Source organism: Clinocottus analis, unplaced genomic scaffold (assembly GCF_023055335.1).
Source record: "Clinocottus analis isolate CAN_PGR_092001 unplaced genomic scaffold, fCliAna1.0.p SCAF_7, whole genome shotgun sequence".
Taxonomy (NCBI): Eukaryota; Metazoa; Chordata; class Actinopteri; order Perciformes; family Cottidae; genus Clinocottus; species Clinocottus analis.
In genome coordinates this window covers 12,710,382-12,724,493 of record NW_027176229.1, presented here as the reverse complement: position 1 = coordinate 12,724,493, position 14,112 = coordinate 12,710,382, and the positions used below count along the sequence as shown (strand labels likewise).

The 14,112-nt window shown below is 41.1% G+C and overlaps 1 protein-coding gene across 2 annotated transcripts in view; it reads right to left on the bottom strand.

Moving 5' to 3' along the window:
* bmp1a (bone morphogenetic protein 1a) overlaps positions 1-14,112 on the bottom strand; it is a 29,557-nt gene that overhangs the window by 14,461 nt on the left and 984 nt on the right. The window contains exons 2-6 of one of the 2 annotated variants that reach the window (XM_068604525.1): positions 7,342-7,504; positions 4,285-4,394; positions 3,765-3,882; positions 2,134-2,312; positions 1,573-1,678 (exon numbers count right to left, since the gene is read on the bottom strand). In XM_068604525.1, the coding sequence (XP_068460626.1) occupies positions 1,573-1,678; positions 2,134-2,312; positions 3,765-3,882; positions 4,285-4,394; positions 7,342-7,504 (676 nt within the window). Of the gene's footprint in view, positions 1-1,572; positions 1,679-2,133; positions 2,313-3,764; positions 3,883-4,284; positions 4,411-7,341; positions 7,505-14,112 lie in introns of both variants that reach the window. The other variant, XM_068604524.1, reaches the window with a different exon arrangement.

The window sequence follows — 14,112 nt, the reverse complement described above, 5'->3', positions numbered from 1 at the left end:
TTTGAGTGTGCAGAGCCCTAAACCCCAACCCTCTGCTGCACAGAGCGCTGTGGGCTTGTTTATTCAAATCGTCTTAATATTGAACATGAAATTGCACCATATTTGACAAAGCACTCCAATGGGTCCATAGCAATGCAGCCACGTGAAGTAGATCAGATGAGATCAAATGAGCGGTTGTCTAGATATGCAAAGGACACACAGACAGAACAACATAGATGCCTTGCACTATAGTTAGATGTGGGTTATTATTAGCAGTTTACTTAAATTGTGCTTGGAATGCAGCAACACCAATTAGTAGCAAGGCCTGCATTATAAAGAAAAAGTGTTATAAAAGTGCTACAAGGGCTTTCCAGCAAAAGCTACGAGTCCCTGCAGTAGCCCGGGGTGAACATCATGCTACTAATCACCAAAGCCTCTTCAAAGAGCCTTAAGGAGCATAATGAGGCGGTTCATGCCTGGAAAACACAACTTTTACAAGGAGCTTCACCTAGCCTTGGGAAGTAGCACATGGCATTTTTAGTAATGATGAAGCAGGGCTGCTGTTGCTGTGCTCGGCCCCAGAACTGATGCTGCTTTACTGGGGCTTCTGCTTCTGCAAAAGCAGCAGGAATCGAAGAGGAGTCCTAATTTGAACAGGCTGTGGGAAGGAGTTGGCACATCCCTCACAAACACTTTCACTATGACTACAAAGACTTGGCTTTCACTCTAAGATTTTTTTATTTATATTTGAATCATTTTGGGTTTTTCAGAGGCGTTGGATTTTAACAATTTAAAACACAGCTCAGACCTGCTACTGCTGCTGAAGCCACATTGACAGTGAAAAGATGCACAAACAGGTAAAAACTTACAACTCGGTAAAATGTGAAACCAACAAATCTGCTCTGGTGCCCCAAAGAAAAAAAGCTAAATGGAACCAGACACATCTGATTTCTTGCTACAACTTACTTCATACAAGTGGATTATTTTTTTCCATTACAGCGAAGGACAGTTTTCATCTTATCCAAATATTTCATAAATCACATTAGGGCTCCCCCAGTCTCCCTAAAGCCCCATGCAATGTGAGCATCAATTGTTGAACAAAAAAAGGTCTGCCAAAAGAAACATAAACGATAGTCCTTAGTTTAAAATACAAGCTTTTCTTTGGGACCTACTTTATAGATATACAAAATAAAGACCCACCTTCTCCCAAAAAAAAACAGTTTATATCTCTTTGTTCTTGAAATCAAACTGTTAGGAAACAATTCTGATCCAAGACAGACATTCAAAGAAATGAGAGCTTTTTAAAAAAGTTGATGTCCTCAGGCTACATGTTAGTCTTCTTGTGATTTATTATTGGGGAGAATTTAGTGTTTCATTCTTCTCTTTCAGAATCCTGCCACATTACTCAGCAGCAGCCCGTAGACACAGACCTGGTGCATTACAGATCTATATACTCATAAAACTCTCAGAGCAGAAATGGAAAATAAAGATAATGGGTTAAAAGGTTGCAGCGGAGTGGGAAACAGCTTGGCCTGACTCAATCTAAGACTAGTTTTCATGTCTGGGGCGTATCGAGTGGAACTTGGCTCCTACCTGGAGAATGTATTCCTGGCATAGTGCATGATACTGTCAAAGTCATAGACCTCTCCCAAAGAGTCCACCTCCCCTGGCTCCATCTTCAAAAAGTTATACTCTTGTCCTGTGAAAGGAAAAAGGGAAAAGCACAGTTGAAATATGAAGCAGAGTCATACTGTGCGACCTTATGTATGTATGTATGTCTGTCAAAGGTCAATACAGTTTTACTTTCTTAGACAAAATGAATTATATGATGGGGCTACAGATACGAGACATTAAGTTTTCATGCATTTTAGGAGGACACCTAATTCAACATTTTATGTTTTACAGGCAAAAGTTTGGCAGTAAAAAAGCTGGCCCAGATACTGACTGTCATGATCAGCTGTTTATATGCCGTTGACCAGTTCTATAAACACTTGAATGCTAAGGCTGAGCGTACACCCCACTGGCATTTTTTTCTGTTCTTATCATCCTAGCCCAGACTTTCTGTCTGTACAAATGTGTTACTTTTATTATTTTGACTCTTACTGCATCTATCCAACATTATTGCTGTGGGATGAATGAGACCTGGGCTCCTACCTGGTTGTATGTTGTCCCTAATAATGCTGACGTGTTCGTCTCGATCAGGCCGCGTGTGTTCGTGCCAGAATCCAATCACATGACCTAACTCGTGCACCACAATGCCAAACTTGTCACAGTTCTTCCCGATGGATATGGCCTGAGGGCCCCCTCCGCGGCGACCCACATAGGAGCAGCACCTGTGAATCAACCACACACGGACACAGACACACACAGACATAGTGTGTTAACAAAGCCTTGACTTTATATTTTTGGGGTGAGTAAATAAATAAATTGCTAACAAACAAATTGAAACCAAAGAAAAGGGACGTTTCCCTGGGGAGGAGAAGAAGGAATGTGTCACTGGCTCTGTAATGTTTACTAGCTCCTATATTTGTACATGCTCTGTACATATAACATAAAGCTGGTAATGAGAGCAATAACATGTAGCTTGTAATGAGAGCAACATTATCTCAACAACCTCTGGTCTGTTTTACAGGTGAGCTGTACGGGGTGACCCGTCATCCACACATACAGCAGTGACATTCATTCATCTGTCTGCCAATGCAACTGCTGACTGTGCCGGTGGAAGCTGGCTGGCTGCAGCGCTCCATCTCAGCGTGTCATGAAAGGTTCAGTGTGGGAGTTGGGAGGACGGGCACACACATCACGGCCCTGTGGGCCAGACAGCCGCTCTTTAATTACTGCGAGCCAGGCCAGGCTCTCCTGAGACACGCCTTGAACTTTGCACAGGACAGATGGGGTCCTGCTGAATATGCAGCAGAGTCAAGCTTTCCCACTGCTAACCGCTGCCGCCTGCGTGGATAATGTCATCCCTGTTTCTCCAGAGGCCAGTTACCAAGATAAAAATGGCGATCAACAGTTGGCTGGAAAAAACTCAGTTTTATGAGCCGCATCCGTTTTCTGTTAAGCGTTTTGAGTTGAATGACACATATCAGTGGGAGAGGTGCATTGGGTATGTTGGCATAATAGTTCCAGCTTGTGGTTTAAATCTGTGTGAGGTTAAAACATGAGAACTGGAAACATGTTAGGTTTGTGTATCCCCTGGGAACTTCTCAAATACATATCCTCTGCTATCACAACTCTGCTATCTTTTTCCTAAAAATCCTTTTTTCAAAAATAAAACGGTTGAACTGGTTTGTGTTCACAGCAGCTAGTGCTGAAATTTCAAAATATGTCATTGGTAAATTAAAGAGCCATGCACACCGAAACAGGTTGTCAATAGTCGCTTAGAACAGCACTTTCCTTGAGTGTCTGTTTAAGAAGGGATGCTAAGTGGAAACTGAGCTTAACTTTAGTGGTGTGTTATTAAGGAAGTCTCTCCCTTGGATGCCACTCTGTTCACCATGCTTGACACCAAGTGCTCAGTGACTGATGCAGAGTGATGATGAGGCACTGGAAACATTCCTGGCCACTGAATGGCTGTCTCTCTCAGAACTGGCATGGGGCTGAAATAACCACTCACACAGAGAGGGCAAATGGAGAGGATGAACAATGGTGAAAGGCTGCTGAGCAGGGAGCAAGCAGAGGTACTTAGGGGCTAAATAATTAGCTGCAGATAACAAAGGCTCAACAGAGGCTGACCATTGTTCAGTTCCTTCATGTGGGAGCTAAAAACCCCGCTGACTCACCCACACGGTCGGTAGGTGAAGACAATATAGCTTTCTTCCTGTGTCCTCTCAATAAAGGTCACACAGGTGTGCTTCTCCCAGTGCCGCATGGCTTGGCGGAATATTGCCCGCTGGCTGCCTGAAAAGGACGACAGCGACGGTGAGATCAGGGGAGCTGACGAAAACACACTCGCACACATTTTATAGAAAGGGGAGCTGAATAGAAACGGCAACAGCTGGAAACCGCTTCAAGACGTAGAGTTGACTCGAGAGCTACTGGAAATTAAGTCATGTGACATCATAATGCCAACTTATCACACTTTAAGTTATATTTCATAATCTTTCGGAATTTTGTATCCATCACGTAAACTTTGCATTACTTATTTTGCCTTTTGAACAATTGCCCTGACACGATGACACATTACATCAGTGCATGTGTTTATTTATTTATTCACATGCAGGGACTCTCAGTTCCAGATGACGCCTCAATACTTTTTTTTTCTTCTTTTTTTTTATGTACGTGAAAATTGCTATTACTTACCACTAAAGTTTCCACTGATGACATAGGGAATAACGCCTTCAGGCCAAACTCGTTCAGGTCTGGAGGTGGCAGCCCTTTTCCTGCGTAGTGAACTTTGCTGAGTTTGGCTGCTCTGGTTGGTTGAGCCTTAATATTTCAAATAAAAGACAATAAAAACACAAATTAAATTTCTATGTCTAAAAGAGCAAATATACTTTAGCATTGAATAGTTCCTCAGATGACAAATAGACTGTTTGCTAAAACTACAGTACACCGCTTCAAGGTTGAATGCCATTCAGAAATTAATTATTATTTATCATTTCTGAAATTACATTTACCCTCTTCAAGAGACGTTTGTTCAAATAGCATTGTCTTCCCATTTTGCACAAATGGATTTTCTTGAAGCTGAATTATTTCTTCTTTCAAATTAATTTCACTACTTCAATGTCACTCAAACGCACATAAATGCAGAGTAACCACGGAGACTAAGCTCCCACCTAAACCTGGTGATAATAATAAGAAACAGCCATATGTGAACCACATATAGCACAATCTGTACTTTACTGCTGCAGAACCGGCACAACCTATAATTAAGCAAATGTAACCGCTATTATCGGGTACAAAGCCATTCTACAGAAAATGTTTGAACACTAAAGGAAAAGAGTGCATTCAAATTAGAAAATAAACTAAAAGAAAAAGGTATATTTCTTTTGGTTTGTTTTCAATTGACTTAATGAGGCAGTTGTATGGGAAAATATCCAGTGGAATAGTTAACGTTAATTGGCATTATGTGTTTGGCATTGGGCCATGAGGAAAATAAGTAATCTAAAAAGACAAACATATCACAGATTGATGTGATCTCATTATTTGAATCAATGTCAAAAAAACATTTTTACATGAATTCAAGAACATTTAGGAATGATTGCATTACACTATGAAGTAAAGTGGTGCTTCTGAGTGTTATTTCTTGCCAGAACTTAAAAACAAAAAGAAAAGATGGTGAAATACAGACAGGGTTGTGTTTTGTGACAGCCAGGATTTAGTTTTTAAGGATTAAAAAAAAAAATGTTAAGAGAGAGACAATGTTGATGTGCTTATGTTGAGACACTGCTCCCTATTGTAGATTGATGCCTGTCCCTCACTCAGGCGTTAATAAATTATTAATTTAACCTTAATTAAAATAATTAATATATTGACCTCTGTACAATGAGGCATTTTATGTGATTGCAGCTGAAACAGTTATGTCTTGCACAACTCCCTCTGCGTCAATGGCATATAAGGGGAAAAGTCTGAAGAGGACAAACCTTCAGCAACACTTAACAGTATAAAGAACAAGTTTATTGTGAGACTTCATCTAGATAACCCTGACTAAGGCCACAGGGCAAAAGATTCGATCTTACAATAAATATGTTCTTCGTACAATAAGCATCAGTGTAGAAACAAAGGCAAGTACATGTACATCTGGTTCAAGTACATCCTGCCAGTGGACTGTTATTTCATAACAATACTTTAAGCCGTACAACTATGCGCCCTCATAAAGTAAATTTGATTAACACGCGAGCCACAGTTTGCACAGCTTTTTGTTAGAACAATGTGTTCTGTTGAATTTCAGTCTGCAAGAGTAAATTTTAGCAGCCTGCTGAGATCAATTAGCACGAACATTTGTGCATGTGTTGAGGAAAAGTCTGATAGCAGCCAAATGGGCTCGGTTAACTGATAAGAAAGAGCGGTGGGGAGACAAAACTTGAGGAAGATGTGTTAATTACAATAACATGATTAAATCTACCACCTTCATTTCTAGTTAAGCTGGGAGGACTTTAGGTCAAAGGTTTCATTGGTTGTTATTCTGATGATTGTATTTATGCTCTTTGATTATGCAGGTTAGACAACAGGGGCTGAAAAAGAGATACGACGACACCTGTAGAGAAGAAGAAGTCAAGCATGCAGTCGTTGGGTTCCGGTTTATGATAAATTCATTGTCTCGTGAGGTGAAGTGACAATTTAAATAATTGACACTGTATGGAAAAAAACTAAATAAAATAATGATTTGTCTTGTTTTCTGAAGTTCGTTTAATAAATCAACAATTTAAATTGTGTGCATACACTAACAATCAATCTTGAAGGAATGGGAGTAGAAGGTTAAAAACCTAATTTTACTTCAAACTTTTGAAGCGATTTGTAAAAAAAGAAAGAAAACTTGACTGCTCTTAAAGATACTTAAGTCGTTCATTCCTCATTACACAATGACTAAAATGTTCTACTCTTGGAGATATTATTGACCTATTGCCTTGACTACCAATTAGGACACATCTGTGTAAGGGGAAGGTAATCTGATATACACTAAAGTGACAAAATGTTTGTGCAGCCAGAGAATGGTAAGAAGAGTCCTATGCGACTGCACTGATAGTTTTATTAATTTTTAACACAAGAGCATCTGTTCCACTACACAACTGTTAGATGTGCAGTGACTAACCTGCTCAAGTGGACACATTGATGTTTAGAGACAAGTGTATACACGGTCTGTCTCTGTTGCAGTCCAAAGCCACGAGTCTCCAATTAACTCTTTGCCTCTAGGGTCATCACTTCGTCTATAAATCAATATTGCCCATTGGATATTTTGACAGCAGTTGAAATGTATTTTTAATCTGGCTAAATGTTTCCTTTCCTCAGCATGCTCATTAACTCTAGTGAAAAACAGCAAACTATCTCTATTCAAGCGCAAACAGCAACATGCACATACCTGTTGGTTCATGCTCACCTGTAGCTTATAGGATTGTGAAGCTTGTCGGTCCCTGCTGACTCACGACTGTTGCTTAAATACTGCTTTTTATTTAATGAGCAACATTTAAGCTGACAAAGTCTTTCAATTACTCCCAAACACGGTTATACAAGTAGAGCAATATGTAGTGAAAACAGGACAATTGCAGGCATGAACATTTAAAGACAACTCATGAAAAACACACTGCTATCTGACAGGTGCTACTGTGGACTCTGAAGTGAATCATGTTCATTTCAGGTGTTTTGTTGCAATTTTATTTGATTTAGAGTGCCATTCTAAAACACTTTAAACACTCTAACAAAGGGACTTTGCTATAATGTTTGAGTGAGTGTTTTTTGTCGCCGTTACCTGTGTTTGTATTATTGACAATCTGGACGGTCCTCTGTGCCAAGTTAATTATTCGGTCCACTTTGAACATTCGCATGTCCTCCTCGTCAAGAGCAATGTCTCCCAGAAAGGCAACTGAAACAGACAGAGATGGCACATGTCAGACAACTGCACAATGTGGAGCTGAAGTCTGAGCCTTCAAGTTGCCTCAAGCTTTTCCTGTTGCTCAGACAGAGTAGGCTGCATGGAGGCCCAGGCAAAGCACTCGTGGAAGGCCTAGAGCGAGTAACACAAACATAAAAACATAATTCCTTTCTCCTTGTCCCTAATCGGTTTAAACTTTCCTTGCAGTGAAATAGGCCGCCTTGTCCGGACTCCAAATTATAGGATAGAAATGTAAGCAGCACATGGCAGACGGCAATAAGGAGAGAGTATGAACTTGGAAAGCTGACCATTGATAGTATTAATTGAGCCAAGTGACATCCAGATAAAGCTGATTCTGATGTCACCAAAGACACAATTCACACTGTGTGCTTTAACGTCTGTGGATAGTTAATGAGAACTAGCAGATATGGTACAGTGAGACACTGACACTATCTTAATGGAGTAATATGGGGCACCTTGAACAAGTAATAGCTCTTTAATGAGGCCAAGTACAGAGAGAAAAAGCAAACAGTCCCACTTTATGAGGAATGTGCTTTCTGGGATTCCTACTAAATGCCCCATTTCTTTGGAGGAAAGATAGGAGCCCTCTTTACAGAGACAGGAGGATCACTTTTACAGGCTTTGAACACCAGCAGGCCTCTAGAATTTATGGCCTGGCTTGTATGCAGGAGTTTTGGTTGAGCGGGGGGGAGGGAGGGAATGGCATTGCCTCCCCCCCTCACCCCATGACCTCATTACCCCCCTCCACCCCCGAAAACTCCTGCAGAAGGGGAGTGAAGGGCAAAGGGGTGTCACTGTAATCCAAATCTGAACAGGAGATGACAACGACAGGGGGAGGGAAGGGAAGGGAAGGGAATGGAAGGGAAGAGAGGAAGAAGGCATATCCTCTTTGCCCTCACCGCAGCTCTGAATAGGGAGGGCAGATGTGGAGCAGAAAGAAAATGACAGGCCTCTGCATGTGTGTTTGGAGGTTAGTGCAGTGGAGGGGAGACCAACCCAGAGGGCCAAAAAGCTGGGAGAGCCACTGTGGGAATGATTAACAGCAGTTGTTTGTAAAAACTTGGAATCTTCAACGTGACCCCCTGGTAAAAGAAACCCTCGCTATTAAACTAAATTCATCATGTGTAGATCAACTTTTTATTATCTAGATTCAATGCAGCTTCTTCTTTCTTTTTCTTATAGAAGGCAACAAAAACATCTCCAGGAAAGATGTTGCATCTCTTGCACTGCTGCTGACAGAGGTATGAAACAAGAGAGAAAGGGATGAAAAGAAAAAAAACTTGGCTCGCGTCCCGTCCCTACTTACTAGTAGAGTATTATTGAAACAATGTGGCGCTGGCTTCGGTCAGTCTTCCACCCTTCAGGCTGTAGAGGATGCAGAGCAGAATAGCTAGGTTTGGGATTAGAGGCTAATGACAGCAATAAGAAAAGGTGCAGATCACAGCCGGCAAGACAGGGCACGTAGGTCTAAATTCCAGAGGTCAAAGGGATCCTCTAATTTGTGCTTGAAAGTCACTCACACCAAATCTCTCAGACATAAACACTACTCACAGTCAGCACTCACTGACACCTATTCCAAAAAACACCACTGATAGGAAGAAGCTACCAGATCAGAATCAGAAACGGCTTATTGCCAAGTACATTACAAGGAATTTGTCTTAATGATTGTTGTTCAACTATAATCATCAGTGCAATAGCAAAAGAGGTAATTCAAAAATAGAAAATATAAAATCAAACAAAGAGAGTATGTTATGACAAGTATGTTAGATGTTGCACAGTATAGGATGGATAGGCTGACTACAGATGGACATTTTGATCTTTTATCTTGACGTTTGTATTTGTGACTGAGCGCTGAAAACAACAAACCATATTTAATTTCAAGTTACTGTTGAATAAGCCCTTAGGCAGTGACAAAAAGTATCCAGAAATAATGCTATGAAACCCTTTTTTGACTGAGGAAAATTAAAAACAACCATTTGAGGTTGTTTCCTTTCACATACAGTGTCAACTGGCATCATATTAGCAGTGTTATATGCAAGCTGTGACCAAATAACTAGAAGCAGGCTTCCTCCCACCCCCATGAGGTTCACAGAGGGCTGCGCTCTCTGCCCAATCATCCACCTCCGTGCCGGAGACATGCCGGTTAATCCGCAGTGTCATTGTTCTCAGACAACAGTGGAGATTGAAGTGAGCAAATGCACGGCCCGGCGGCATTAGGACTCATTTCCCCCGGGCACAGCAGTCGTCCTGGAGACGCTGTTGCAGGTTTATGGAAAGACTCTCAGGGATTGTGAATTAATCCCCTTGTCTCCTGGCTTTAATTATCCACAGAGGCATGGTTTTAGGGAATCTTTTGTCACAACTCTAGGCTGGGATTGAGGACAGGCTATGGAGAAAGGTGATAAACTCATCTAGATACAGAGCATAGTAATGGTATGAGGTACACTCGGGTGGTGTACTGTAGATTAAAACCTACAGAATGTGGCAGATGGCAATGGATCACTGTGGAGTACAGTGCTGCATCTCTTTCCAAACATTATCCATTACCTAAATCACAACAGCTGCAGCTGTAAAACTAACATATATGCAGAATAGTTAGGTAATAGTTGTACATTTTTTTAGCTGCTGTTCTAGATTATGTGCTCCTTTTGGTCAGACAGTAAAGTAGGCATTTACAGTAAAATGCAAATATTGTGTATATTTCTCAAACTAAAGAGACTAAAGACAAAGGCCTTTGATAGAAATGTTAATTGAACATATTTGGAGTGTGATAAAGACCAAATCCATTGAATTTGTTTTGTTAATCTTTATCATCAAAATCCTTCTCAACTCAGACTGCCCCCCCCCCCCCCCGCCTCTCCTCCCGCCCCTCTCCCTTCCCATCCAGTCAGATTATACATAAAATCTCAATCAAATTAATCCCATTGATTCGTGTAATGCCCTCTCCTAGATTTCTGCGGTGTCGAATACTCCAGGACTATTCCCATAAATCTCATTCTGTGAACACCAGGCCACGACATCTGCCACTGAAACCTGCACAAACATCAATACTAAGCCGACACAGACACTAACTCCAGCCTATATTTAGAAGGCCAACTCGTTTTACTCCTTGCTGTGCTTATATAGATGTTTAGACAGTCTTCCCTGATACAAGACCCACTGATGAGGGATGAGAAAGCTCGGCCAATATGTAAGCCTGGAATGCATCACAATGCCCTGGCACCGCCTTTCACAGCCTGTGTTTGGTAACAAACGCTGCATTTGAATTCAAATAGAGGCCAATGGTGTAAGGCGATTCCCATCGGATGACAGTGAGTATCACTTTTCAGGTTTCAGTCTGTTTAGAGGAGAGATTGAGGCAAATGTCTCAAGCTACAGCCTGGGAGTAATTATTTTCCATTAAAAGTCTGAAGTTTCATCAAAGCCACAACTGAGATCAAGACCGAGTTGCTGGCACCACACTGCAGCTTCAATCTCATTGGCAAAATGAGAGTGGCTTCAGCTGCAAAGGGCACACAGCAAGATACTACCTCCCCTTTACATTTCACACTCCATCAAGCCCATTAGCAGATTGGATTCCCCAGAGCAACCAGCCACTGATTACTGATATACCCTACTGTCAATCGAACCCCCTCTAGTGACTCATCAGCTCGCCAGCTATTGGTCTTTTTTTAATGTCAAGGATGCACAGCATTTAAAGTCTGATGAATAATTCATCGCCACACTGCAGGGAATTTCACCTTAGACAAAAAAAAAAACTTTTGACCACCCAGACTTCATACTTCTGGTTTAGTCAGAACAAAAAAACTAACTGTGAATAATGGAGTGCCCGTTTACATGTTCATTATAGTAGGATAAATTGGCATCATTCAAGCCATTTAAATTAACTCTCCCTAGCATTTGCTGTTACTTAGGCTCTGGACCCAGACTTGGTATTAATGTAATGCAAGATTAGTTATTACTTAGCTCTGACGACAAACATATTGTTCCAATTAATGCATCGAGATTGTGCCAATAGATCGGCTGCCTAATCAGCTGAACCCTGCAGAGAGAAAAGTGGCAGGGGTCCTGTAATGTAAAAAAAACACCCAGTGTGAGCTTGTCTATGCAGTCTGCATTACATGATAAAAGAAAAGCATCTGCTTAAGTGTTGCTTAAAGGACCAATCATGAAGTTCGACAGACATGCAGCACGAACTCATTGCGAGAGCAGGTCTTAGGGAGGGTGTTGTTTAATGAGGGTCATTTGTTTTGAGCTGCTGCCATTTTCAGAGACTTTCATGAATAAAACCAAATTAAAAAAATTCTTTACGATTTTGTGAAAGGAGGAAATTCACCAAAAACAACCGACTGGTCTGGGTCATGTTGATGTTTTTTTTTTAGCAGAAGTTTTTTTTACATCATTCCATCATATCAAAATACATCATGCTCCACAAGCGTAGTCTTATGAATCCTTATATAGTAGTGATCAAAGAGGCGTTTACCTGAGAGACACATCAGTAAATAATAAACAGACTTATAGGTAAAAGCTCTGAAACATTATTATCAAAAAAAAAGCCAGTTGTCGTTTTTAAAATGGCAAAATCACATATCAAGTGGAGAGAGGAAAAACACAGGTCACCGTAACATAAACTAAATATTCAGAGGGAGAAAGCCCCCGAGCTTGTGAATGGCCTGCACTCAACTCACCTGAGCTGGCAGCATGCGGCTGTCCTGCTCTCGAGTCGTGCTTTCTCTTTGGCACGAGCTAAATGACCTACAGTCTGTGTTAAGTGGTTGAGTCAGTCACACAAGAGCGCTGGTACCCAGATAGACCAGGAAACCACCGGATAAGAAAGGACAAGAGAAGACGAGGGCGTTCAGGTTGCCCTCTCAGCAGCTGAGGATGCAGCAGCACATGTCTTCTAAACTTCACCATAGGACGGGACAGACACACAACGCAATCACAGGAGCCTTATAGATTAAGACGGTTGACTAATTGAATGCACATGTACACATCAAACCAGTCACTGTTTTCAGGGTTATCATTTCAGCAGAACAGACAATGAGCATGACTGCTTCTCATCTATTTTTCATTTTGAAAATGAGTGGCTCTAATCTCAGAGGCTTGTTAGAGTCTTAAATGACTTCCTGGGATGCTGCCAAGTTTGGAGTTCTGCAAACTAAGGAATTTTCCACTGGTTAACTTCCTAAATAGATGGTATTACTTCAGTGTTATTGCACTGCTCACTTCCATCAATGCACATTTCTATTAAGTCTGGTATAGTGGCGAGTTATTTAATCCTTTATAAATGTGAACATTTTTTAGGGATTATTTTAGCGTGGGTGAGGAGGAGTGGCACACACATGTTGTGACAAGAAATAAAGAATTTACTCAATGTATTTTATTTAATCTGGATGAAGAAATAAATGCAATGATATGGCCTCCACTTGGTAAATTATCCAACTGAACAACCATCACAAACTCACTGAGTGTTACAACAATGTGTCATATTATATGTCCTGACTGCATTCACTTTCAAGAGGACAACAGGAAAACTATTCTGTAAAAATCCTGACCTCCAAGAAGAGGATAGAGGACAAAAAGGAGAAATGCACTCCTCACAGAACATTGCTGCATTAGACATTGTAAGCGTTTTCCTGGGCGGAAGCAGCAACATGACATAAAAATGCTGACCCGGAGGCCGATCAAATGGACTCATTGCAGGGATGTGCTTGAAAAACAGGAAAAAAAGAGTTAATCAATAATCCAAGAATTGTGATCTACTCGTATTGAGTTGATGTGAGGTGAAAAATGTTGTCTCTGGCATCAACTGAGTGAGGAGTAGAAGAGAGAACTGCGACATCCTGGACATTGTGCTGTTTTGTAGCAAGGTAAAAGCAGGTGGGTGTTTGAAGAGCTGAAGACTTGTAGGGTTTAAAGACTGGGAGTTTGTACTCAAGAGCGTCACCAAACCACCCGTCTGCAGACGTATCCAGAGTGAACCATAAACAAAACTACACTCCATCCCAATGACTCTTAAAACTGGTTACTACTACTACAAATAATAATAACCTCCTCATAAAGAAGATGCAAATCAATCATGAAGTGGGAATGTCCCTGATGGGGCACAAACATAGATGAGCCAATCACTGGAACTCAAAACACAGCATCATTGACCCTCGGTTAATTTATCCTTCAGTCCAAAAGGAGTCATCCGAAAACCACGCCAATGTCCTTTTATCCAGATTAAAAAAAAACAATCTGGTATGACCACTTGAATGATTCAAATTAACCAGTAAAGCAAAAGGAAGCAGCATCTTCACTGACTTGAAGATGGGACAGGGTTCATCTGCAGCCTTTGTCATTTTTATGTAAAGCCACAAAACGCCTGAAGCACAATCCTCCACGCCACTTACTCTTCTCCTCAGGTGAAGGATGAGGAAAACAGATAGGTAGGTCACTGAGAGTTAGGGGTTTGAATTAACAATTGACAGACACATCAGAAATCGTCAATTGCCAAATCGGTAAGCACTTCTAGGACTTTAGAGGTCATTTTGAATGAAGCCAACTCTGTATTTGTAACCTGAATACTTTCA